This window comes from Monodelphis domestica, chromosome 1 (assembly GCF_027887165.1).
Source record: "Monodelphis domestica isolate mMonDom1 chromosome 1, mMonDom1.pri, whole genome shotgun sequence".
Classification (NCBI taxonomy): domain Eukaryota; kingdom Metazoa; phylum Chordata; class Mammalia; order Didelphimorphia; family Didelphidae; genus Monodelphis; species Monodelphis domestica.
The window spans coordinates 54,593,000-54,620,990 of NC_077227.1; the positions used below are offsets into that span (position 1 = coordinate 54,593,000).

The 27,991-nt window shown below is 36.1% G+C and overlaps 1 protein-coding gene across 7 annotated transcripts in view; it reads right to left on the bottom strand.

Moving 5' to 3' along the window:
* The window catches only part of PPP3CB (protein phosphatase 3 catalytic subunit beta), a 47,265-nt gene that overhangs the window by 5,667 nt on the left and 13,607 nt on the right, over positions 1-27,991 (bottom strand). For 2 of the 7 annotated variants that reach the window (XM_056819415.1, XM_007478380.3), the window contains exons 4-13: positions 27,257-27,368; positions 25,687-25,832; positions 25,244-25,383; positions 25,063-25,140; positions 24,863-24,957; positions 21,603-21,728; positions 12,551-12,628; positions 6,698-6,724; positions 4,400-4,484; positions 2,355-2,452 (exon numbers count right to left, since the gene is read on the bottom strand). In XM_056819415.1, the coding sequence (XP_056675393.1) occupies positions 2,355-2,452; positions 4,400-4,484; positions 6,698-6,724; positions 12,551-12,628; positions 21,603-21,728; positions 24,863-24,957; positions 25,063-25,140; positions 25,244-25,383; positions 25,687-25,832; positions 27,257-27,368 (985 nt within the window). Of the gene's footprint in view, positions 1-1,344; positions 2,453-4,399; positions 4,485-6,697; positions 6,725-12,550; positions 12,629-21,602; positions 21,729-24,862; positions 24,958-25,062; positions 25,141-25,243; positions 25,384-25,686; positions 25,833-27,256; positions 27,369-27,991 lie in introns of those variants that run through there. The other 5 variants (XM_007478385.3, XM_007478383.3, XM_007478384.3 and 2 more) reach the window with 3 other exon arrangements.

Sequence of the window (27,991 nt, forward strand, 5' to 3'; positions counted from 1 at the left end):
ATATTTTCATAGAAATATATTTTATGTTCCAGGAAATCAAAAGAACACTGAAGCCATGTCAAGACAATACTTCAGAGAAACTTGGCTTGTTCCACCTGTACTCATGGCTCAATTTTTCCGTCTAATCCAATCCATGCTGACATTAAACAGTCTTTTGGGAAGAGGGGTTCCTAGCTGCTTTCTCTTATACTTTTCCTATAATGAAGGAAATGTTTTAAGACTTCCTTAAGCTACTGGGATGAATGTAATTTCAGAATAGACAAAGTTGCTAAAGAAGTATGTAAATAAGTAGAACAGGGTTGATAATTATAAATAAATGAAAGATGGATTGTGGATACATTAGAAAACTGATAAGCTATCTAAGAGTAACTGACTAGTAGCAGGCATTGACCTGAGCTGCCTAACTTTTTTCTCTGGTTTTATTATTCTGAGTTTATGGGTAGAAAGACATTTTTTTAAAACTCATGGTAATTTACTAGCATTTCTATTTAAGTTTCTCTTGGGGGTGGGAAAAGTGGGGCAGTTTTGGTGATTCCATTTCCTGTTTCATTTGTTTAATATACGCTTAAAACCATTCATGTCAATTTTCTCCTCTTATAATTAATTACATTGCAGCCAGAGAAAACTGAAGGGCACAGCCTGGAAGAGAATATCAGCAGAATTCCTAAAATCTCAAACACACACACACACATACACACACACACACACACAAAAAGAGAGAGAGAGAAATCTCATTCAATATGAAAATTTAAACTGGAATTGTGGAAATATGTTTTCAAAACAGCTTTGATGGATTCCTCTTATATATCACTGGTTGTAAGACAAAGCAATCACATACAAAATAGGACATGTATGAGTTACAAGTAAAAAATTATTTGTCCAAATAAAAAATGTCTCTCTGAAATGCTATCATTTAAATTTTAGGGTGAGTAAAATGAATTGTGAAAATTCAGCCAAACTGAAATTTTAAGTGAAGTTTAAAAATAAAATTTCCTCCTATGTCACTCCCCTAAAATCATGAAGTTTTATTACATATACAAAAAAGGAGCTGTTCTTACTAAGAATAAGGAATATACTGGAGGTGCTGCTTAGCTTAGCAGAACAATGACCCTTGGAGGGTTATTGTCAGTGGGGGCTGCAAAAGAAGTAAAATCAGCTCCTGGCCACATCACCTTTTTTCCACTGTTTGACCAAAGGCTTTGAAACTTGGACTTCAGTCACTGAACGTATTCTGCCACATTCACATTCACTCTCTCCCTATTTTATCTGACAGGTTTTGTTTACACCAACTCAAAAAAATTAACTATTTTATTACAAAATATTCAATGAGCCAGATTACAGGAATGCTTTATGTAGAATTCTTTTTATTTTCATGCAAAAATATAGGCACACTTAATCAACACCCTTTCAATTTTGACTTACAGGATTTAAGTTCAACCCCTTTATTCTCCACTTATAACAATGATTTAATACCTCCTCAATTACATGATTGTTCAGAGTGCACAGAGTGCAGTAGCAAATGCAGCAAAACCTTCAAACAAGGTGCTACAAAGTTGCTTCTACATCAAGAGACAGACAAGTGTCTGATAGAGTAGTTTAATTTAACATACTTATACAGACATACAGCTATACCTAGAGAAAGACAGACAGATTTAAGAAAGCAGCTACATCTGCAGAGGAAGGAAACAGCATGTTACAGAGACGATCAATTATACATAGAACATTTGACAAACACCACAAAAAACAAACTTTGGCATCATTTACCAGAGTACAAAACCTTGCACAAATCTGTCGGCAAATGAAGTGCATAGTAATGTTCTGGGGCCCAGAGTAGACTATTAACACTAATATTAAATAATCTGAAGTTTCCCAATGGAAAATAAGCACAATCTAATACAATTACATAAATGAAAAGCAAACAACAAAAAACTAGGAATCACATTTCCATTTTTGCATTCTGAATGTTCCTGATTGACATGCTTAAAAGTGGGGGCTTTTAATAGCAAGGGCTGTAGTTTTAATAATGCATTTAAATAAATAAATAAATAAATGATGGATTACATTCGACTTCCCAGACATAAAGAAGGAAGGGAACTGGCCCCATGTCCTCTACTGAAAATCTGAGGGCCTGCCCATTCTCGTTCTGTGAAATAAATAACTGGTCTCTCAGGTGTCTACCCTGATCAAGTATTGATCAGAAACTGCCTAACAGATGGCACCCTGCCCGTGTCAGCTGCTGAGACAGGAACTGAAAAGCAGAAGGAACTCCCTGCATGCATTATATGTGGTGTTAGCCCAAGAGTGAGGGGCGCCCCAGTCCATCTGAGGCCCAGCTAGGTGCATAGCATCATTACCACTTTGCAGGGTCTGTCGTCCTCCAGCCAACACTCCACTAGGCAACATCCCTGTGGGAGTCAGGCCCTTGAGTGTCAGCACACTTTCACTCTCCTCCCTGGTGAAAAGAAAGACATCAGAGGTTAGAATCTTTCATTCTAAATATCCATCAGAATGGTTTCCACAGGAGGCAGCTGGGTGGCTCAGTGGATTGAAAGCTAAGCCCAGAGGTGGGAGGTCCTGGGTTCAAATATGGCCTCAGACACTTCCTAGCTGTGTGACCCTGGGCATGTCACTTGACCCCCATTGCCTAGCCCTTACTGCACTTCTGCCTTGGAATAGTATTTATTCCAAGACGGAAGGTAAGAGTTTAAAAAAAAAAAAGAATGGTTTCCACATAGGAACAGGCTCTGGAAACAAGCCTGTTTTAATAATAACTCATCTATTGATCATTTACAATAGTTTGCAAACTTTTTTGGATGGAGCATGTACTCCTAATAAGCATAATTTATTTATATATGTAGATTTTGTGTATTAATGAACTAATAATTATTTTATTATCAAACTGACACAAGAAATATACATCTTAAAAGACTAATAAAAAGAGGAAACTATATTTGATTCTAGTGGGACCCACTGGAGTTTACTGAGTGAGGAAGCCCACAGCCAAGCCCACACGAGAATCATAGCAGCTCTGTGTCAGAGGACAAGCAGGGGCCGCAGCAAACTGAAGGCAAAGAGTGTGCCCAAATGGTTCCTGCCAGAGAGGGGTCCGGAGGGCCTGGTGCTAAAGCGTCAACAGAAAAGGGAGTGTAGACAAGAAGGGCTGTGGAGGCAGAAAAGGCAAAAAAATATAAGAGGGGTGACAGGGAAGGAAGAATTGCAGATGGCAGTGAGGGGGTTCCCCAAATGGCCCTGAAGGTGACAGCTATGTGACTGGAGGGAGTGTCAAGCTTAGAACACTTGGCAGGGAGGTCTTCAGGGAAAGACAATGTGAACAGTCCTCTGCCATCCCGTGAGACCTGAGCTGCACAACTCACCTTCTGCCAAGGGCACCAAGCCAACCATCAGATAAGGACCGCATGGAGTGGGAGTGCTTCATTCCCAATGCACCTGATCAGCTGCTGGTGTGGGCACCCAACCAGCTGTTAGGTCACAAATACCCCCAACGGGCCAACCCCCGGGAACACTGGAGGCAGCTGGACGGGGAGGTGGATAAAGCACTGAACCTGGAGTCAGGAGGATCTGAGTTCAGATCCTCTCTCAGATGCCCATTAGCTGTACTACCCAGGACCACTTAACCACTGGTTAATCCCAGTTTTGTCATCAGAAAAATGGAAATAATAATAGCACCTATCTCCCAGGTTTACTGAGGGTATAATGAGATGTTTATAAATTGTTCAGTGTGATGCAAGGTTTGGTGTTATTATTATTGCTAGAGGACAAGTTCAGGTGTGGCTTTGTTATAAACCAACCCCACATGTGGCCACTACAGGAAGGGTGGGATGAGATTCCTCTTCCCCTCAGTAGATGATCAGCCACCGTTGGGGTGAGGATCTAGTCCCTCAGGGAGTCCCAACCCCTACTGAAGACCACTCAATCAAAACATTATGATCCTTAATGCCTAAAGCATAACTCTCTTCAGCAGGGAGGCTGCAGGGCAGAATAGGCAAACAACTAAGCAGAGCAGGTAAATTAGCCCAGAGAGAAGAGAACTAGTGAGGCAGTTTGGTGAATGATACAATGTCGACCAGTCTCGTCTGTGCTAACAGAGAGGGAGTTCTGAGGAGAGATGGGTGGGTACCCAGAGAAGAGCCTATGCTCTAACAAGTTAGGCTAGGATGGGAAGTCAGCTTTCCAAAGCTGGAAAGGGTCTGGTACACTGATTTTATCTAACACAGCTCCACAGCTTGGTTCAAACTCGTGCTATCTTCCTGATCAACACATGAAAGCTCCATCTCTTGAGGAGAGAAGGCCAGCACATTGTTTCTAGATGGCAGGTAAGGCACAGATAGATGGAGTAGAAAGGCTGCTGTAAACAGATGACTGACAAAGTGTCCATTACCTGAGGACAGAGAAGACTCTTGCCATCTTGCCAATTGCTCGGATTTTGTTCCGGATTATTTCTTTCCGTGCCGCCGCTGATCCTACTTTCAATGGAATAAAAAAAGCGCTTAAGTTTGGAGCATCTTCATATACACCATGCTAATTAGCCCTCCCCCTCACTCACTCATACTCTCTCTCTCTCACACACACACACACACACACACACACACACACACACCCCACCACAACCACCACCACCACCACACCCCTGCATCTGGACCAAGACCCCAACACCTGTGGCCACAGAGAAAGCTTGCTGATCTTATAATGAGAAGATTCTCCCTGAACCCTGGCTCAATACCAATATAGCACTAAGTTCAGATAAAACAATAAAACTTAACCCATAAACTTGCTTGCTTGATTAGTAAAAAAGCCAATTCATCATTATTCACAAATGGGAAAGAAAATTCATCCCAATTCAAAGCATTTTGTCAAATTAGTGGCCAAGAAAGAATCAGTAATTATTCTGCAGAATTTACTGCTTCTTCCTCACAGAAGCCCAATTAGCACACAAGCTGGAATTATTACAGGCTCCCCCATCACACAATGACAGCAATGAACCCTTCATGCTACATCAGCCTAAATAACCAAGCTATGAAAATCATTCTATAGAAGGGTCCTAACTGGCTAGAGTTCCTCTATCAACCCAACAGACTGGACTCACTTTGAGGTCATGGAAAAAAGTGCAAGCTACTACATCTTTAAGCATTATGGGAAGGTTAGCTATAAGAAAGACTGTTGTCAATGCCATTTGCTTAATCTCCCAAAAGCCAACTGTACTTTCTATGTCACTGTGGTCAAGAGAGATTATTAAGACTTGCCAGCACCTAGGCTGAAGGAACCTCAGAAGACATGCATTTCTACCCCAGCCTCTAAATAATGCTATAACTGGTCCAGACCAAATAAAATGAGGGAAGCAGGTCTTTCCTCTATTAGACTGTAAGCTCCTTGAAGGCAGGAATCCTGTCTTACCTAAACTCTATACTTCCACCAGCATCTAGCACAGTGTTCTGCACACAGTAGGTATTTAATAAATGTTTGCTCATGCACAGTAACTACAGGCACTCTGGCCCTAGGAGTATGGCTCCTGAAAGCTGTGCTTCACCTTCATTGGGAAAAAAGAAAGAAAGAAAGATATAAAGAAAGGAAGAAAGGTTTGAAAAGGTTTAAGAGGCAAAGCCAGTTGAGTTCTTTAGGTACTGAGGAATCTTAATCACCTAGTCTTCTGCACTAGAGTATTTCACCATAAAACTGAGCAACCTATAAACACATGTAAATTAAGATGACAACTGGACAAATGGAAACCATTTCAAGGTAACTGAAAAGGAAATTCAATTTCCAAGATGAAAACAAGAGACAGTCTGTAAGGTACAAGTTCAACAACACAATTCTATAATGTTTATGAAGCTCCACAAGCATTAAATGTGCTTTGCTGTCATTTTAACACAGGTTTATCTCAAAACAAACAAATAAAACCTTTCAGAAACTTGTTAACTAGAACTATATGTAAAAAAAAAATCAATGCTAATGAGTATTTTTATAGATGCAAAAAAATCACTAATAATATTAGAATCACAGAATGTCTAAGGTGAAAGTAACCTTAGAGACCCCAGATTTTACAGATAAGGAAATAGAGGTTGTGATCTTTCCAAGGTTACACCTTAAGGCACTTTCTTTTCTACTGAACATATTTCATTAAAAAAAAAGAGAGAGAATAATTTTATAGTTAGACTCAAAAGAAGCTATAAACTTCATACATGTATGAAATCATGTTTTAACCTTATGTGCATTTTGGTCAAGTCAAATAGAATGTAAACTGTAGCTAATTTTAGTTTTAAAAATCACTGAAATATAGAAACACTGTAACAAATCAGGATTTTGGAACAATCTATGAACACATCATGCACAATATTAAAGTAAATATCCACAGTAAAATTTTAAGGAACAAGACAGTTGACTGAACACACCCTAATCATGCAGGCAGAAATACAAAGTGTTACAAATAGGTAAAAGAATGAAATCTAAAGACAAGAGGAATGAAAAAGGGAGAAATATTTCCATGCACAGAAAGACAGACATCTTGGAATATGACTTCCAAACAAAAAATATTAATTTAGGTAAATTTAAACTAAATTTTTCAGTGTCCAATGAGAATCATTCTAGATAAGCATAACTCTTTTAATACGTGTTAACTTAAAGGGATGAAACAATTTATGAAGTCATATTTCAAAACAATGTAACTCTGTCTGGTCTGTACCTTTTTTATTGCCATATATGAGTCGTTCTTCAGATGGAGAGTCCAGAAAAAAGGAAGTGAATGATGGAGAAAAAGATGGTTGAGACAAATAAAACGATAGATATTTAACCTGGCAGTGGTACTGAAGAATGAATGTGGGAAGAAAGGGAAGAAAATGAAAGTCCTCACATTTGAAAAAGGCAGTATTATAGAAAACTAGTGAATAAAAAGGAGATGCCACTGGGAAAACTCTCATGTAAAGAAGAAAATTTTAAGGAGATAGGTTTGGAGTATGACTCAAAATATTATTTGATGAAAATAGAAATAACTAAAGGACAGGAGAAACACGTGAAAACACATAAGACTTCTAAAGACTATGTCACAAACAATCACACATGTCTATATTTTGACAAACTTGAAAAAATGTGTTACCCATGGAAGCATATTTTAAGTAAAAGGTAATGACACAAATGGGATATAAACTCGTGTGGTTCTTGAAGATCACCATCACTTGGCAAGATGGAATCTTATTAGTTCCAGGTGGTATACAGAAAAAGTGCTTTATTGGACCATACCTTAGTAGTAAATTTTCCTTATTTTCAATTAGAGAAAAGCAGAAAAATATACAATATGAACATCTAAAGTACAAGACATTTTGAATCAGAATTATACTTCTATAGAGATTACAGAGCAACAGTGTATGTGCTTTCTGCTCTCAAGCTAAATTGGGGGCTATTGGACGTGTCTTGTTACAAAATAGCATCAGATTCACACCCAAAAAACAATACTAAAAAATTGAAACTGAGAATGATGTCTGTTCTTTCTATATCCTATACCTAAGCCACATATTCATAACTATATGGAATTTTGGGCTGGAAAGGACCTTGTATTATGTTAACCTAACTACCCTCATTTTACAGACAAAGAAACTAAACTGAAGTAACTTTCCTAATGTCAGAGAGAGAGAGCAAACCATGTTGGAGCCCAGTTCCTCTGATTCCAAATCAAATGTTCTTTTTGGTAAACTATTATACTTCCATAATCTAACAAAGTTTTAGACTAGTAAAACTAAATTCCCAATTCCTCATGTTAAAAATTTCTGCTTTGTATATTTCAGAAAATGGTCTAAATACCAGGAGAACAGCATAATTTCTTTTTGTAATAAAAATGGCCTATCGTAAAAGATGTTAAATGTATCAACTTTACATGATTTATGGATGGAGGCACACTGCTAAGGAAAATCATCATTTCAAAATACAGTGTACTGCCTACATCACACACACCAAATACAACTAAAACAAGCCAACAACTCCTGTGACAAAGGACCTTATTGTTTAACAACCTTCCACATTCTTCCTCTTGCATATAGATTTCATCAAAATGACACTAAATTGGCAGTGGTGCTTTAAGAACTCCTTTCCTGACACTAGAGATTTGCCTTCCTTGGCTTCTCATTGCTTTCATCAATGCTGTTGCCCCCTTGTTGCTACTTAACATTTTCCCTCACGCTTTCTGTTTTTCAACCTTGCTCTAACATGAGGCAGACTAGCAATTAAGTGTATGGTGGTGACAGGAGGAGCCTAATAGCTATGAGAGGGAAAGAAAAATATCTCAGCCTAATGGTATTCTTTACTAGTCCTCAAAATCCCAACCCACCATCAAAGGGTAAATGAGAACAAGAAGGAAAACAGGAAGGAAGAGAATAGGAAGAAACTGGGCAATGAGAAAGAAAAGGAAATGAGGAAAAAAAAACTTGGACCTACCAGGGACTCCTTATTCCCTTCAAGTATTTCTCATGGTCCTCAAGTGCCTCTGTCTCTGATCCCCACTCTGGCCCTGGAATCTTAACCCACTTTTCCCCTTGACATGGACACCAGTCCTACTCCAAACCCCTGCCTCTTTAGAGCTGGGAGAATGCTTGCTTCCATTGCCCAGCAGGCAGATGGGCCATCTAACTTCTGCTGAAGGGTTGCAACATGGAGGAGACACCTGACACCCAAAGTTAGAACTCTGAATGTATTTTCCCATAGAAACATTGTTATAATTATGGTTTAAAAAATCATTATGACCAACTTGTATTTCTCCCTGGAATGTAAGAATGGTAATGATACATGAAAGAATTTCAATACCATTCTTATCAAAAGGAAAAATACAAATAAAATTGAAAAGATGCCATGAAGGCAGTTAACACATTTTACTATGTATTTTTAAAACTCTAAAAAAATCAAGTATAAGTGGTTCCTTTCTTAATATGTGATAACATATCCAAAATTAAGTGCTAAAATTGTATACAAATATAGAGATAATAGTAAAATAATGTCCATTACAAACAGGATCAAGACCAGAAAGACCTCTGTCACAAATGCTATTTATAACTAGAAATGTCAGTTAAAAGCTATCATAAATGAATAAAATTATAAAATATAAGAGATTCCAAAAGTCTAAGTATAGTTTTAGGCTTTAACAATTTAAAATGGCTCTAAGACTTTTGGGAAACCCTATGTATCGGAAGGGAATTAAAAATAAAATTTTATTAATGATAATAAATAGGTACTTAAAAATTAAAGGAAAAAAAGCAAAATGTTTCTAGAAACAATTTGAGAGGAAAAAAATTAAACTTATTATTATGTATCAGTCCAACCATTTAAAAGACAATGGAAAAAGATTCCATTTATAGCCACAACAGACAAAACTAAATACTTAGGTATTTGCTTAACTTGGGGCCTAAAAAGAGATGAAAAGGAACTTGGGGGGGAGTGGGGGGGAGCTGAATAGCTCAGTGGATTGAGAGCCAGACTGAGAGATGGGAGGTCCTAGGTTCAAATCTGGCCTCAAACTCTTCCCAGCTATGTGACTCTGGGCAAGTCACTTAACACTACTGCCTAGCCCTTACCAGTCTTGGAACCAATACACAGTATTGATTCCAAGAGGAAAGGTAAGGGTTATTGGGGGGGAGGAGGGGGAACTTAGGAAACTTTAATGAGAAAAAAAATTAGAGGGAGCATAGCTTAGTAGATGGGCAACAGTCTCAGAAGGTAGGAAATCTGAGTTCATGTCCTACCTCTGACCCAACTGGTTGGCTCTCAGATCCTGGGCACCTACCTCATTTAACTAATTCTAAATGACCCAGACAACTATCAAGGACCATAAATCACAGAACTGTTGTTAAAATGCATTGGCAGAAGGAGGTTTCTCACTGAATTGTCTCTTCATCAATGTAATCACAGATCCAGACCAAACCCCAAAAGGAGGCAATGGAAAAATACATCTTGCTACTGGTTGGAAAGATTATAAATACTGTAAAGAACCACCTCAAATTCTCTTGGGAAATAGGCCGAGGTTTAAATGACAACCGTAATTGTTACAGTACTCCTTAATATATAAATTTAATGTAATACCAATTTAAATCCCCATGGGATATTTCATAGAATTTAACAAATTAAAAGAGAAATTTATCTGGAAAAACAAATAGGCAGAACAAAGAGCTACAGAATTAAAAACTCAAATATAGTTCACACGCACACTGTTGGTTGGGATAGATTAGAAGGGAGTATGTTCTCCTAAAAAAATTACTTGGTATTTACTTTCCATATATTCTTCATTATCTGCATGTATGTTATTTTCCTCTACAACAGAATATAAGCTCCTTATGAGCAGGGGCATTTGATTTTTGCCTTTATATCCTCAGTATCCAGAACAGTGCAGGCACATAGTAGGTACCTACTAATTCTTGCTGAATGGAATTAAAATAACATTAAACAAGAGTGTAATGTACTCACTGGATTTCAAAACATTGTTTAAAATTACAATTATAAAAAATGCATACCATTGAGATTCCAAAAACTGAACTATAGAAAACAAGTCTCAGAAATAGTAAAAGAAAATATTTGATGGGCTAGAAATAACACAAAATAGAATACTTATATGGTCTTGAAAAATGGGCTAAAACTATAGTGAAGAGAATAAGCTTTGATTTCACATCACACAATGCCAAAAATTCTTAATAAGTTAAAGAGTTAATCTTAAAACAACCAGCAAAATGTATATATCTTAGCTTTGCAGGAATGACACATTTATTTCTATCAAGTAAACAGAAGGCATTGACAGTGATGATGGCTATATTAAACCACTGAAATCAACAACTTTAGCACAATGAAGACAAATATTCTTTAGGCAGGTAGGTACTCAAAAAGTGGTTATCTTCCCATATTTGAAAAAAAGATTTACAAAATGAGAAAATGTGTGACAGGCACCAATGATAAAAGTATGATTATCAAAAATATGTAACAAACCAACACAAACACAAGAAAACCACATATATTTTCAATTAGGTAAGTGGTCAGTGGCAATAAATTGATAAATCTATACCCTAATTAAAACAGGCAATTCAAGAAATAGTTCATACTTTCCATCTAAGAAATATATAAAAATTATAAAACTAATGGTAAAATGATAAGAAAACATCATTAAAGATACTGCATATTGGTCTAATTATCCTGGAGTGCAATCTGAAAATATAACAAGAGCTATAAATACACTCTTTGTCTTTATTTTCTTTGGGAATTTCTCCTTTTGAAATAAAAAAAAAAAAGTCACCTTTCTGTGTAACCACTCATATAGCAGCACAATTTTTAAGAGTGAAAAAAACTGGAAAGCCTATAACATGATGGAACACCATGTACCTAAAAAAAATGCAATGTATGTGAGCTCTATTAATAAATGCATTGATTTATGTGAAATATCACTTTACTACTTCAAAGAATTATAGTTTCATCAGTGTGACTACTTTCTCCAATGATTCTGCCTATAGGTGGTCTTTAAGCATCCCTGAGGCAAAAATAAATATATAAAATTTTAAGAAATCTATCACCCTGCATCCAACCTGGTGAAGAGACTCTTCAAACTTGGATAAGAGGGTGTTTAGAAAATATCTATATGGTACAGGCAAATGTTCAAAACTTTTTCAATTTTGCAGAAACTATAAAAATTTGGGGCAGCATGGTAGTTCAGTGGATAGAGAACCAGACCTGAAGACAGGAGGTCCTGGGTTCAAATTTGACCTTGTTTTAGCTAGGTAAAAATCATTTAACCCCAACTGCCCAGTCCTTACCACTTTCCTGCCTTGGAACTGGTATTTTGTATTGATTCTAAAACAGAAAATGTAAAACCTACCAAAACTTGCATTCTGCTCGGATAAAACTACTCAAAAGAGATACAAAATGAAAAGAATTTAATGTTTACCTTCAAACAAATTTTAAATGAAATGCTGATTTTGAAAAATAAAACTTTAAAGTCATTAGGTACTATATATACATAGTATTAGTTACCAGGATTAAACAAGGTATTTGTGGGTAAATCTGGGACCTTAATCATCATTTTAATAATTAATATTATTAAAAATTATTGTTTCTAGGGAAAAATGTGTTCAGAGTCAAGCTACCAAACTAAAAGTGAACTTCTGAAATGGAACGAATTTCTAGATCAAGGGCTGTTTTTGCTAGATTTCAAAAGCAGCAGTGAAGTAGAGATTCTGATGCGTTAGAAGCACTGCACACAGAGGGAAACAAGAAGCGCGTTATAATCCTCCAATTCCTTTCACTTCCTCCCTTCTAAAGTCCTCCCGGGACACCAAGACACCAACCTTTCCATCTTCCTTTCCTTTCACAACCCTTACTTTTGCTTCTCTCCCAAACCTCATCTTTACTGTAACTCATATAAAAGCAAAACCACTTTACATCAACAAAATCTATTTTGTTCTCTCTTTCTAGGAGTACAAATTCTCTGAGGGCAATGACAATTTTTCCAACAAGTTTTTTGCAGCACCTAGGTAATGAAAGAATAGTCTAGAAAAAGGAATAAAAATAATGTTCATACCGTCAAATTGATCTTCGCCTTCAGTCATTAGTTCATCATCGGAGCAAATACTCAGAACATTTACCAACATCTCTGTCACTATAAAAAAGAACAAATTACGTATTTTCATTACATAGCAGATAACACATATTGTAGTTTACATTCTCATGTAGTAAATTAATTTCCAACTCAAGATGACTACTGTATTCTAATTATCCAAACAAATGCTTTTCTAATATAATACTTTTTTGACATTTCAAAAGAATCCATTAAGCAAATATATTTTTGTTATAATGAATATAGAATTTAAATGAAATGTACCATAGAACAGTGGAAAAAGTACTAAATTTATGGGCAGCGAAGTGGTCTCAGTAGCTAAGAGTGCCAAACCTGCAATTTGGAAGACCTGCATTTAAATTTGACCTCAGATATTTCCTAGCTATGTGATCCTGGGCAAGTCACTTAACCCTGTTTGACTAGCCTTTGCTCTTCTGTCTTAAAGCTGTTACTAAGATAAAAAAAGTTAAAAAAAGGTCATAGACTTAAGAATCACAGACTCTGAATTCCAATCCCAATTCTGCTATTTATTATATGTTTGTCCTGAGAGAAGTCATACAACCTCTCTGTCCTTCAGTTCTTGCATCTAAAAAGTGAAGGGGTTGGACCAGATAACCTCCAGCCGAAACCTATCAACTAATCAGCATAAACAATTTTATTAAATGCCTAACTTGGTGCTATACCTAACTTGGAGATAAAGAGAAAAGTCACCCTTGAAGAGCTTACATTGAATTAGAGGAAATATGTACAGAGAGATATTCAGGCCAAAGAAATACAGGGGAATTTTGAGAAGGAGGGCATTTAGGAACTAAGGGGATCAGGAAAAGTCTTGTGTAGAAAGGAGTATCAAGGTGAATCTTGAAGGCACAGATTCTAGAGGCACAGGTAAAGAACAAGTACATTTTGAGTATGTGAGACAACCAAGAAAAAGGCATAGAGATGAGAGGAGAAATGTTTAAGTCTAGAAAGGTAGGTTGTGGCCAGGTTGTGAAGGGCTTTAAATGGCAAATAAACAAGTTTGTTTGCTCTTGGAGACCACAGAGAGATATTACTATATTAAGATATTAAGAGTTTACAGGCTAGGAGAATGACATTATCAAATCTGTGTTTTAGGAAAATCACACTGGCAGCATTATGTAAAATAGATTAGAGGAAGGGAAAGAGGCAGTAAGACCAACGAGAAAGATTACTACTGCAAACATCCACGTAAGAGTTTATAAAGGATAGTGGTGGTAGGAATAAAGAGAGGGAGTTGGGTATAAGGTAAAAATGAATGGATATGTGGAGTGGGGGGAAAATGAGAAATTACAGTGGCAAACCTAGATACCATGATCCTGGGAGGATCTAAAACTAACTCCAAGCACTTGGGTGGTACAGAGGATGTAGCATTAGAATGGGAGTCAGAAAGACCTCTGTTCAAAATGCAGCCTCAGATACTTATTTAGTTGTAACCCGAGACAAGTCACCTAACTCTGTTTGCCTTAGCTCCTCCAGTATTTCAACCAAGAAAACCTCAAATGGTCTACTTCCATAATCCAAATGGGGTCAGGAAGAGTTGGGTATGACTGAAAAATCATTGAATGATAATGATAAAATTAACTCCAGAATACAAATGAAGTAATTTAGCATTAGGGAGAAGGGAAAGAGGGAAATAAATGTTATAAAGAAAGGATTTTTAATAATGGATCTTGATAAACATTAGAAAAGGTCTCAAAATGAGGGAAAAAACAACAGAGAATAATAGTTTGGAAAAGTTCAGTATCCAAATAGAACCAATTCTCAAATTCTTATGAAGAAGTAAATCCCCATGAAAAAGTGAGTATCTGGAAGTTGACTAAGCAAAGTACTTAGCAAACTTTAACGTGCCACACAAATGTTAGCTAATATTGTTACAAACACAAAGCTTCTGGTTCTTACAGCACAACAGAGCCTATAACCAACGGTGCTTCATCACCATTATAAGAGTGATACAGGGTATCTTCAGTGAGGTCCTTAGGGGTACAATCATCAGTTATTGATCTATACCATAACCCCATCTCCCTCAAGGGCCCTCGAGAGTGAGGACCCCCCAAAAGAATCTTCCTTTCAAATCTTGCTTTAGACACTTATTAAATGACTTGCCCAGTTAACTCCTTTTTCCATGCTTCAGCTTTCTCATCTGCAAAAGAGGGGTGGGTCTAATGACTTTTAAACTTATGATCCTATTAAACTCAGATTTCTTCCATTTTCTTGCACTCAGGGTAACCAGTCCTCCCTACAAGATATGACATCCCTGATCATTCTCACCAGAACACCAGTGCTCTTCATGTCTCAAACTGTCCCAGAGAAATAGGCAAAATCGCTCTTCACTGCCACTTCCAGACAACTCTCAGCCATCATCACTTAACTTTCTCTTCAAATCTAAGTTGATCAACTTCCTCAGTACTCCCCACCCCAAACTGGACTTTTACTCTACTTCACATAGGAAGGGGGATACCTGGGAATACTTACTATCACCCAAAATTGTTCTACTTCCACAATCCAGAACTTTGAAATTTCTCTGATCTATCTATCCTTCCAATTTGTCCTTTGCCTGACCTCTAAACTTATGCTTCTTCACTGAAAACTAAAGCCATTCCTATCCCTCCAGCCTTACTGTTTTCCCAAATCCATCTTCTCTCCTTTAGTCTTACTTTCTTCCTTTTACAATCTCAAACCTGTACAGATAATTAGTTCAATAATGTGCTCTTCTCCACATTTGCTGTATCCCCTCATGCCTTGCCAAACTTCAACTCTGGATTACTTTCATAATTGATCTTCTCTGTTCTCACTTGCCTGCTGCTGGAGGAAGTCTGAAAAGAATACTGATTAGATCCACTAAAAATTGATGTTAACAAATCTCAACTGGGTCTTCACGAATCCTTTTCTTCTTCTCTGAATGGCTATTATATTTCCTCAGTGGCTGATATCAAGTCCCCAAGACCTCAATCCTTCCACCTCATTCTCATTAGAAGACTTCATCTCCTAGTATATTGAGAAAAAGAGACCATCCATTGAAAGTTGTTATATTCTTTCTTTTCTTCTCAAAAATCTGTTTACATTATTCACTATTCGGTCCTTCTTTGCTCTAGTCTCTGACAAAAAGTAGCTCCCTTTCCTTCTCCAGTCCAAGCCTCCTACTTTCACCCTTAATTTCTATCCCATATTTGATATACCCTGAGGCTTTTGGCTCACAGCTTTAGAGGAAATGATCTTACCCAATTCTCTCACTTTAATAGATGAAGAAAATGAGGTCTAGAAAAGGGACTCACCAAGGTCACACAAGGAAGATGGCAGTTAGGACTTGAACTAGGTACTCTTACAGCAGAACCAATTCTGGATGCAGTCTACATGTGGTAGAGTAGGAAATTAAAAAGCTTTTCTCTTTTCATGAACACCAGTAGAAGACTAGTGTTGTTATCCCTCCTCATTACACAAACAGCTAACTTCTTTTACAGGTCATATGTATCTCCATAATGATGTCTTTTATGCCATTTCTTGAGTACAGGGCATCAATGATAATATGATGCAACCTACTAGGTGCCTTTGCCTTTTCATTACTTTCTGGGTCATGTATAATTTTGATTTTTATAATATTGGTGTTTTAGTATTTCCAGTCATATACCAGCAAAATACTGGGGTTTCAAAAATTAGTCTTGTGTGGCAAAGGAAAACTCAGAATCACTGAAATTAACCACCTTTCCCCAAAATTTAATACAGCCTGCCTTATTCTCCCAATTCAAATGGGACCAATTCATGGGGTCATCTGTAGTGTTTATTATTCAAGATATCTAAATTGATTTGCTGCCCACTAAAATGTGCATCAATATTTGTAAACAGCATACATTATTCATCCACTTAACGTTTCCTCTGTGGGTTTCCAGGACAATTTCTTTGCATTAATTACCCTCAATGCAATCATCAAAATGTCACAAACAAAAGGGAGAAGGGAAGAGAAACCTTACTGTCCATTTGGGAAGGAAGATGGAACCTTTTCCCATCTAAACTACAAATGAGGCTACTTTCACAATCCTAGAAAATACTTTTGGCAAGCATATGTCTACCTGTTTTAATCCTCATTTTATTTGGATAATCAGAAGAACACTGAGTAGCATCTATATAATTATATCAAGAAACCATGTGTAATCTTAACATGCATGGAAAAAACTATACATGGGGAAAATATATGGAAGACAACTTCTTGAAGTAGAACCTTTAAGACTATATGTGACAGCTATCAGGGTATAATATGTGCGTGTCAAAAGACTGATGGTAAAATGCCACTCCTACTTTTCAACATGGGTGGTAGATGAGGTGATGAATGTGGCCCACATTTTCAGATGTGGTCAATGTCTTAATGTACTTTACCGGATTGTACTTCTTTGTTACAAAAAAAAGTTCTATTGTAGAGGTGGAGGAGTCATTCATTAACGGTTGCTTTTTAAAAAGCATGTCAAACTTGGAAGTTTGAAGATTTGGGTTCAAATCCTGAATTTAACAATTCTTAATTGTATATCCATGGGCAAGTCCATTCACTTCTCAGAGTCTCAATCTATAAAACGGGGATAGCAATACTTGAACTGTTTCATAGCACTGTTGTAAGGAAAAACACTCTGTGAATTTTAAAGCATTAAGTCCACAAATCTGAGTTATCAGTATTAGCAAGTACATTTGTGCGATCCAAAAGCAATCATCACAGTGGACAATGGTGCCAATCTCAAATAGAAACAGATCTCTTTCAAATTAGAAACCACAAATGAATGTTATCAACATCGCAATGCATTTATATTTATTTTGATAAACATCATCCAATTACATTTTTTAAACCCATACCTTCTGTCTTAGAATCCACATCGATGTTTAAGGCAGAAGAGTGCCAAAGGCTAGGCAAATGGGGTTGTGACTTTCCCGGGGTGATGCAGCTAAGAAGCTTCTGAGATCACATTTGAACCTATGTCCTCCTGATTCGAAGTCTCTTGCTACCTAGCTGCCCCTCTAATTACACTTTACTCTGGTACAGGACCCACAAATTTAATCCCTCTGGAACTATGAGACTTCTGGCAAGATGATTAATAGTACATATCTATCCTCTGCACTACCTCAAAAGGATGACAAATGCACCAAATAAAAAAATGTTAAATGCTTTATAATCATTTAAGTGCCTACTATATTCCAAGAATTAACAAGAACTTTACAAATGTTATCTCATTTAATTCTCAAAATAACCCTAAAAGGTAAGTGCTATTACTAACCCCAATTTACAATTTAGGAAACTGAGGCAAAGGTTAAGTGACTTGCTTAGAATCACAATGAGTAAATAGGAAAGTAGATTTGAACTCAGGTCTTCCCGACTCTAAATTCAGGGTTCTATCTCTTATAATTACCTAGCTGCCTCTAAAACAGAGCAAACAAGGAAAACTATTATAGGAAAATACTGAAAAAAAGGGGGGGGGGGGCGCCAAGAAAAAAAGCAGCAAACCTAATACAATGAATTATGTAATATCCAACACATCCTTTGTATGTTTGGAAAAACCATGGTCATAATTGCTCAATTTAATCTGAAGTGCTATTTTCACTTCTTTATAGAGCAGGTACATCAGGTCCCTAGGTGCTGAGTGTCAGTCCCACTCCTGTCATTAAGGAAATATTATAGAAATGCTGGTAGATCTCTTACAATTCATGTCTGTGTTCTTCTCATTCCCGTTCCATTTATGAGTGCTCTAGGAATGATCTGGCTTAGCTGAATATCATAGCAAGATTTCTACAGTCTCATTTTCTTCTCCAGTTTTTTTGCTTATCTTCCTTCATAATCATCTGTAAAAGAGCTTGTATTCTACACATATGTATCACTGTGGCATGTTAAGACCGCTGGGTTTTGGACATTTATGTAAGATGGGCACAAGCTCTTGACAGAAGTGCAAGCTTCCACTAATTTGAAAAGGTTCTGAAAGGTAAATAAAGGAGATTCCTAAAAGTTACAGAGCCTGTTCTCTTCCTCCATTTCATCTTTGGGCCCAGGTCTGTTTCAACTTATGTACTGATGGACAGGCACAGAAGAGTGTCCATTTTGCATTCTGGGCAGAAAATATTCTTTTAAAAAATAACTTTTTACTGATAAATTTTGGTTTTATATTGCCTAGATTTCTCCCTGTATTCCTGTCCCTGAACATCAGGAAAGAATTCCTTATAACAAAAACTATTTTAAAAATGAGAAAGAAAAAAATTCAGTTTTATCAACACAGAGAAATGGCATTCTTTACAATATCCCACATCTATGGACCCTGACCTTTACAAAGGAGCAGAGAGTAGTATCTTCTAATTCACTGTAATTTTGCAATTTTCATTTTGACAGTTCTATGGTTGTTCTTTCCAAAAAAGGTATCTTATCTTCTTGGTCTTTTCTGTGTAGACAGGCCAACTCCTTTTGTGTCATTACAGATTTTTACCAAGAGAATCTGCACCATTTGGGGGCTTGATGTAATCAGCACAATGTTATTCACAGAAGAAAAAAAAATCTGGTTGTTCAAACTGATTTTTATTAATTGCATTATTAATAATAGCCAACATTTATTTAGAACTTTAAGATTTGCCAAGCATGTAACATATATCGTTCCATTTGATCTTCGCAGCAACTCTGTGAAGTAGGTGCTATTATTATTTCTATTTTACAAATACTTACTAGCTGTCTGACCCTAGGCAATTCACTTTACACTGTTTGCTTCAGTTTCCTTATCTATAAAATGAACCGGAGAAGGAAATGGCAAACTACTCCTGGATCTTTGCCAAGAAAACTCCTAAAGGGATCACAAAAAGTTATATATAACTGAAAAACAACAGGAACAATTTTATAGAAGAGGAAACTGAGACAGAGAATTTCAGTGATTTTCCCAGGGTCCCAAGGCTGGGGTTTTGGGCAGTGTTCAAACCTAATTCTTCCTGACTCCAAGTTAGCACTCTCTCCTCCAAACCATCTAGCAGCCTGTTGAGATGTAAAATTAGTACCATAATGAGGACAAAAAGAGTCTAAAAATCAATTCAGCTGGCTGACTCAAATGTTTCAGATCAGGGGTTCTTCACCTTTTGTGTGTCGTGCATACAAAGTATAATGAAGTCTAATGAATGCTCAGAACAATGCTTTTAAATACAAAGAATTAGAAAACAAATAACAATAAAGTTATTTAAGTATTACAAAAAAATTTTTTTTACAAATAAGTTCACAGACCCTAGATTAAGAACCCTTACATTGGATGATTTCTAAAGCTATTATTGCTAGTTCAAAAATGAGCTCCATGAAGTTTGGACGATAAAAGGGAAACTAGTTTAGGAATATCTGCTGCTGCTGCTGCTACTTCCAATCTTTCAAGAAAGAAGATTTAAATCAGGGCAAGAATATATATTAGATAAAAGTGCAAAGGAAATTGGAAGAAGTTTCTCTTACATAAACATCAAAATAGAACACAAAAATAGAAAGATCAATCATCCCATCATTCTGCTAAAAGGTTTTTCTTGGACATAGGCAGTTAGGATATGAACTCTGAATAAGGCTTGGAAAAATTCTGTTGTAACCAAAAAAAAAAAAATTCAATCAATTTTTTAAAAAGTAAGATGGGGGACAGTTGGGTAACTCAGTGGATTGAGAGCCAGGACTAGAGACGGAAGGTCCTAGGTTCAAATCTGGCCTCAAACACTTCCCAGCTGTGTGACCCTGGGCAAGTCACTTAACCCCATTGCCTAGCCCTTACCACTCTTCTGTTTTGGAACCAATACACAGTATTGTTATTTAAGTTTTTTTTTTTAAGTTTATTTAAGTTATTTAAGAACCAATACTGTGTATTGGTTCCAAAACAGAAGGTAAGAGTTTAAAAAACAAACAAAATATTAAGACAGTTTAGTTGCAATACAACCTAGAGGCAGGGCAATAAATTAAAGACTTTCTGAGGCCTCCTTCAGCTCTATGGTTCTAAGTGTAATGAAGTCTTCGAAGCTCAAATCCTTAACTAGTCATCTCCTGAAAAACAGCAGTAACTCTATCTCCCTACCAGCTTAATGTTGGACTTAGAACTATCAAAGACTGAAGTACAGCCTGCAGACAACCTGTTAAACATTCAGTTTTGCATATTGGCTATGCCTTTTAGTACCAAAAGCAGCCTTGGCAGAAGCAGTACATCCTGTACAGAAAGGAACATTGCGTAACATGGAAGAGGTGAGAAAAAAAAGAGGGGAAACTGGAACACAGCGTTTTACTACCACCACCCCCCTTTCTCTCATACTATTATATTCCACATTCAAGGAAACAAAGGTATTTCCTGTAGAACCTAATTCTATGAATTTTATGAATAATGAAATAGTCCTAAATATTTTAAAGGACACCATACAAACTTTATGGTATCATTTAAATTCCTTTCAAAATCCATCATTTGTAGAAATTATATAATTATTAGAAAATGAATAATAGTTTAAATCCTATAACTAATTTTAATATGTGAAAAATGAAGCATGGTAAAAGCTAAGGTTGTATGTACTGAACTACTGAAATGATTAATGTTTAAAAGTCATGAGTCTGGCAACCCAGAAAATGAAATTTATACAGAAGGGTCCCTTTCAAAGTAATGTCATCCCACCACTCCTTCACAAAAAGATTTAAGCTAAACAAAAAAAAAAGAAAGAAAAAGAAAGAAAGAAAGAAAGAAAGAAAGAAAGAAAGAAAGAAAGAAAGAAAGAAAGAAAGAAAGAAAGAAAGAAAGAAAGAAAAAGAAAACCCAACAGCTGTAGACAACACTGTGCTATTTTTAAGTCTTCTCCCAGCCCCCCAGACATCCTCACATGGGGGCTGTAAACAGCTAACTAAAATATCTTTGAGGCTCTCCTATCCACACACCCACTGACATAAGAAGAGCTGTACCCATGGTGAAACTATACTTTATGTTCCTCTAGGCAAATATCAGTGTACACAAGCAGATTCAAGTAAAAGTGTTTGTTACTGCTATATCTAACATACCTTTTTCTCCAACAAATGGTAGTGACCATGTGAAGACATCCATAAAATTGGGTAACCAGTAAGGATGTGGAGAGCAGTTAAACTGTCGAATATTCATCACATTATTTTCATATTTTAATACAGCAGCTGCAAGATAAGTTTAAATGTCAATGTAAGAATGTTTAGCTTAAGCACAAACTGTAACACAGAAAAGTGGAAAAATATTCAATTCATTTTTTAGATTGTATGGGGAGAGAGGGCACTGATTTTTGGTCATCATGACACATTTAGAAAGGGGAAAATGGCCAACCATAACTTTATTCGGGACTATTAGCAAAATGCCTAATTTCTTTTAAGAATTTTTCTTGAGATAATTCAATAATGCCCATAATGGGGTGGGAATGTGGGAATGGGCAGAATTTTCATAAAGACTTTTTCAGCTATAGCTAATAGGTCACAATAGCTGAGCTTTACTTAAACAAAAAATACAAGTAATTAACAATTCAATTTTAAAATGTAAATATTTCAATCAAGCTAGGGAAAGGGAAGTAAAATCACTTTAAAAAACAGTTTTACTTTTGGAGGGGAGGTGTCCTGTAAAATACAAAAAAGGAAAAAATCTAAACCCTTGGAAACTTGGTCCCAACATACCTTTCCAGCCTTATCTCACACCGTTCTCCTGGACACATTCCGCACTCCAACCAAACTAGTTTACCTAGCATTCTCTGAAAATGTTCTAAGTGTTCCTATCTCCAAGTTTCTGTTCAAAGCCATTTCCACATTCCCCGTACCTTGGATGCCTAATCAACCTCCTTTTACTGCCTCCTTCCCTCTGAAGTGTTCCCCAAACTAGAAGTAATCTTTCCCATCTAAAACCTGATAGGTCTCTCACCTGCCTCCTATGTACTGATTGCTTATTCTGTGTTTGTTACCTGAATGTCTTATTTGCTCCACTAAACTATGTCAGCTGAGACTATGCCCTATGTTGTCATGGTATTTCCCTTACCTACCAATAGCACTTTGCTTTTGGCACTTACCAAATGGTTACTGAATTTCAATCTCAATTTTTATTTTGTAATTTTGAATCATTAATAAGAACAATATCTTAAAAACATAATCAGCTTAGAAAGTTTCAGCCTTTGGCTATTTATTAATACATTCTTCAACTGGGCCCTGGCTTTGAGAGTCAGAAGAGCTGATTTCTAGTCCTGAGGCTGTCATTTCCAAGCTGGGAAAACTCAGACAAGTCAATGAACCTCTGGGTCCCACCCTTCCTGTCCTATTTCATCCTCTACAAAATAGGGATACCTGTCATGTGCCTACCTCACATGGTTCTTGTGAAGATCAAATAAGACATGTGAACGCTTTAGAAACTGTAAAGCATTATTGAAATGTAAAATGGCAGGATTATTATTGGTTAAACTCTTTATTCACTGAACAGTATAGAGCCTTTTCAATGGAAGTACTGAAATGGAGGTGTTCAAAAGGCAAATAGCTGGTACAATGTGATTCTAACCAATAGACAGTCATAAATAATGCTACATATTTTGTCATATGAAATAAAACTAAAATTTAACTTTGGAAATTCTAAACTATGTTTTAGTTTTAGTTTAAAAAAAAAATAGAACATCTAGAAATGCATCTGGAAAACTGTCTGCAGATAAAGCAGAATGTATTAAATATACCCAAACTACACAGGATCAGAAAATAACAACAAAATTCCTACAGAAACCCAAAACAAATATAAATTTATCTGGACAGACAAGATACAAAAGTCTGGGTTTCTTTTACAAGTGCTAAGGAAATCATTTAGTCTATTCAAGGGTTAAGATTTGACCGGTGAAAACAAGTAAAGCAATAAATCTCTTGTGCTGAGCATCAAACACCAGCTCCCATAACACTGTCTGGGAGAATCTCACATGGGGACTTCTATCACTGGCAAAGGACAAATGTAATATTCTGCCTAGTTGCAAGAAAATGAAATCAAAACTTTGATTAGTTTTTCCTTTAAAGGGAGTCTTCCATTCCTTAGATATTATGAAATGGCTTCAAGATTTGTTAATTGGAACATAAATGCACAATCTTTATAAACAATCAATGATACTTATCTCTGGCAGCAATTTGAAATTGGAGAAGCCAGTGAAAGTTTCTTGGGAGTATCTTGTATCAGATTTATTATTGAAGGTCCTCCTACCTAGCCGCATGGGAAGTCTCATCAAGTATTATCACATTCCTTTACTGGACAAATTTCTAAGAAATTTTTCATATGCTGTGCTGACAGAAAAACCTATATTGGGCACTGGCCTTACTGTCACTTTTAACATCCTTATACTAAAAATCAAACAAACACAGAAACCTTCCACTTGGTACACCCACTCCAGTCTGACACTAGACTCAATGGCACAATCTATTACATTCTAGATATACTGAGAAAGAACAGGAACTGGCCTCTTTAACATTCTTATTCTGAAAATGTGAGCTCCGTGAACATGCCTGATCTCGTTTTCAGTGTCCTTGGCACACACTGAACTATATTAAGATACTTGGTCATTATCTGCCATTGGGCTTATATGCTTAACTTTCCATAAAACCTAAGCATTGCAAACAGGCAGATACTCAGGAGTGGGAGCAACCATGACAATGGAATCAGACACAGAAGTAGAGTGAAGAACTAAGAGAAAGTGGGAGGAAAAACAGTAGGAAGAGAAAAAAAAAGTGAGTGTTTGGGAAATAAATGCTTGCCAGTAAAAGATCAGAGTGGTTTAAAAATGGTAATGATAATACATCATGATCCCACAAGTGTTTTATAGTTGGAATTTTGGACGTGAGGCCTAGGAGAAGGAAAGAGGACCTACATCAGATAACATTAAACAATATAAATGGTAGCTAAATAATGAGTCAATGTAAATTCAACAGACAGAAAGAAATGAAGAATTCAAGCAACAGCAACTTGATGGAAACAAAAAAAATTCTTTGAATAAAAATGTAACACAGGCTTCAAAAGAGAATTCCAGAAAATATCTGGCTTTTGCTCAAGGTACTTAATTCACAGGGTCCAAAGGCTTTTTGGGGTATAGTTATGAAATAGATTTTATATATAATTCACACTTTTTATTCTTCTCTCCTGTATATTTCCCCCCCTTACATCCTGTAGCAGTTCATTAGATTTCAGCAATAGATGATTATGATTTCAGAAAGTACCTTTTCTCTATTTTACTTTTTAAAAATAAATCATTAAAATTCTATGTTGTTTAACAATTTTTTTATCAATAACATCTTACCTTTATTATTGTAGACATCTAAGTAATTAGGTGCCGAAAAAATTGTTATTAATGAAGGGAACCCTGTAGTTTGACTTTTTCTGTACATTCTATAGCTGTAAAACAAATAGCTTAATATGCATCGTAAAGCATCAATCATGGTTACTAAGTTGATTTTACATTTAAGGTGTTAATTTGGTTAAGGGAAGCACAATTCTTACCCTGCATCTTGAGCTTCATGAGCTCTAATAATCGATAACAAATTATTGTTTTGCAAAAATTCACACACTGCTGGATAGCTGTGAAAAGAAAAGAACTGTAAGTAGAGCAATACTTTGCTTTTAGAAGAGCATGGCATATTAATGTCTAAAATGTGATGTATTCCTCGGTTTTTCCCCTTACTTATAAAAATAAGAGCATCCTCGAACTGTATTGTGACTAAAGTGTTCCTGTGATTTTTCATTTCCAAAGTCTTCTGAAGGATCAGACCATAGCAAATCACACATTGGTCCAAAGGCAGGAGGTTCTTTAAATCTATCTAACTGTGGAAGAAAGAAAAAAAGAAAGAAAGAAAAGAGAAAGAAAGAACTTATCAAATGGTGAGGAAAGTCATGAGCATGGGCAAGTTTTACCCACCCTGAATGCTAGCCACACTGTGTATAGCATCCACTACAGAATACTGTTAAGACATAAACAAAGGCATTTTTATCATAACTTAAATCTAAGCTACAAAAGTAAGTTTGAAGGTTGGTGGTTGTTTTTTTAAAGAAAACAGAGGAAACTATAACTAAGAAAATCTGTTCTCCCTTTATCAACCTTGGAAGTGAAGAATATTTTATACTTACTCTCCTAATATCATCCAGTGTGTGTATTTCTGGTGAAAGTCCACCATGAACACAAAGAAACTGTTGGTTTAAAAGTGCAGCAAGAGGCAGGCTATCAAAAGCTTCCATACAAGCTTCATAGACTCTTTCTGAATACTTAATTTTACCTTTAGAGGAGAAGGAGAAAAGAATAGAGAATTAAATTACTACCTAATCACTTTAAAGGCATGCTATGCAAAGTGTGAAATAAAATTAAGACATTTCTTTCCCTAAAATAACCAAGAAATGTTAACAAAATGTTATCACTGCATTCAGAGAAAATATTTTGTCTTTACATCACAAAATAAAGATTAAGGCAAAACTTGTCAATGGTTCAACACTTCACTTTTTTTCCACCTTAAAAGGAGTTTAAAATCAAAAATGAAAGCAAAGTAGTTTCACTATTTTTTTAACCCTTACCTTCCCCCTTAGAATTAATATTATGTATTGGTTCCAAGGCAGAAGAATGGTAAGGGCTAGGTAATGGGGATTAAGTGACTTGCCCAGGATCACACAACTAGGAAGTCTCTGAGGCCAGATTTGAATCCAGGTCCTCCCCTCTCTAGGGTTGGCTTTCAATTTACTGACCCCCAAAGTAGATTTTCAGTATTTTCAAATTGTATTGTATGCTATTGTATGCTAACCACCTCCAGAGAAAGAACCATTGGAGTCAAAAAGAGGTTTCACTTTATTTGAGGGTTTTAGTTTTATATGAGTATTCTCTTAAAGAAATGAACAAAATGGAAAGGTTTTGCAAACTGCTTATCATCTCCGGGAAAGGGGAGGGAAGAAAAGGTGGGAGATAATTTAGATCATATAACTTCAGGAAACTTATGTGGAAATTGTTATTACATGTAATTGGTAAAATAAAATACCTTTACGAATTAAAAAAAATCCTATTCTAATGATCAATGGCCACTACATTGCTGAGTCAAGCCAAATGATTAAACTCTATTGCAACAAACTACAGAAACCATGCAATTTTCAAAAGGTAGTTTGATTTTTTTTTAATTATCTTTAAAGTTTGTAGAGGCATGAAAGGGTGTGCTTTTGTTTTTCTACTGAAGCATCCCTGAATGAGCAAGTCAATTAGAAAGAAAAGCTATGCTATGATACACACGCAAAAAAATCTTCTCAAAGCAAATAATAATTCACTTTCTTTAAAAAAAAATAACCCTTACCTGCAGTTTTAGAATCAACACCAAATATTGGTTCCAAGGCAGAAGAGTAGTAAGGCCTAGGCAACTGAGGGGATAAGTGACTTGCCCAGGGTCACTCTGCTAGAAAGTGTCTGAGGCCACATTTGACCCCAGGATCTCCTATCTATAGACCTGCTGAGCCATCTAGCTGCCATTATAATTCACTGTCAAGGAAGTATTATATAGAAACTATAGCCTCATTCTAACTTCAGGGTACTGGATATGTTGTGTTTTGGGGACTGAACTGGAAGATCATATTTCATTTCTTAGGGTCAAGAAGAAGGGCACATCACTTCTGTATAGTAAAGTTTTACAAAGGAGAAATGAGACACAAATCTCATAACAGTACTCACATTCCTGCTTAAAGGTGAAATATTCAGTAAGGTGTCTGCATTCATGGTTGCCTCTCAAAAGAAATAATGTGCTTGGGTAGAGAATCTTCAGGACCCATAAATATAAGACACACTGCAAAATAAAATGTTTCTGTTTAGGATTTTTGTACAATATTTACTCATGTAATTACTGCCAAAAGAATTTACCATGCTCTGCTTGTATTACTCTTCCCCATTAGTCAGTGATTAGGTCTAGAAATGGTTACAGTTTGTTCACTGTTTAAATGAGTGTGCCTTCTGTCTCCTCTTTTGTAAGCTATGAAGGGAAGGAATCATAACTTGTGTATGCTCTTTACCCATAGCAGTGCCTTGAATGAAGCGGACAATTATTATTGAACTCAATTAATTAAGGGGAAAAAGTTCTTTCTTTTTAAAAAAGAATTTTAAATAACTTGACTGCAAATAGGAAAGATCTATGGTATAACATATGATTATGCCATCTGATTTATACAAGATTTTATTAAAAATAGTCTTCCTTTCTTCAAAAGGAAAAGAAGACTGAAGGAAGGGTTTACTTCATTTTAGAGAAACAATCATGGTTTATAAAATCTCAAGCAAGGAAATCAAACAATGAATATCACAAAAATGTGTAATGATGTTTACATATTTTGTTCACATAAGAAAAAAAAAGTAACTTTAAAATAGTAGAGAACTCCATGAGGCTTGCAGAATGTTTATTTTGGTTTCTTGCTGACT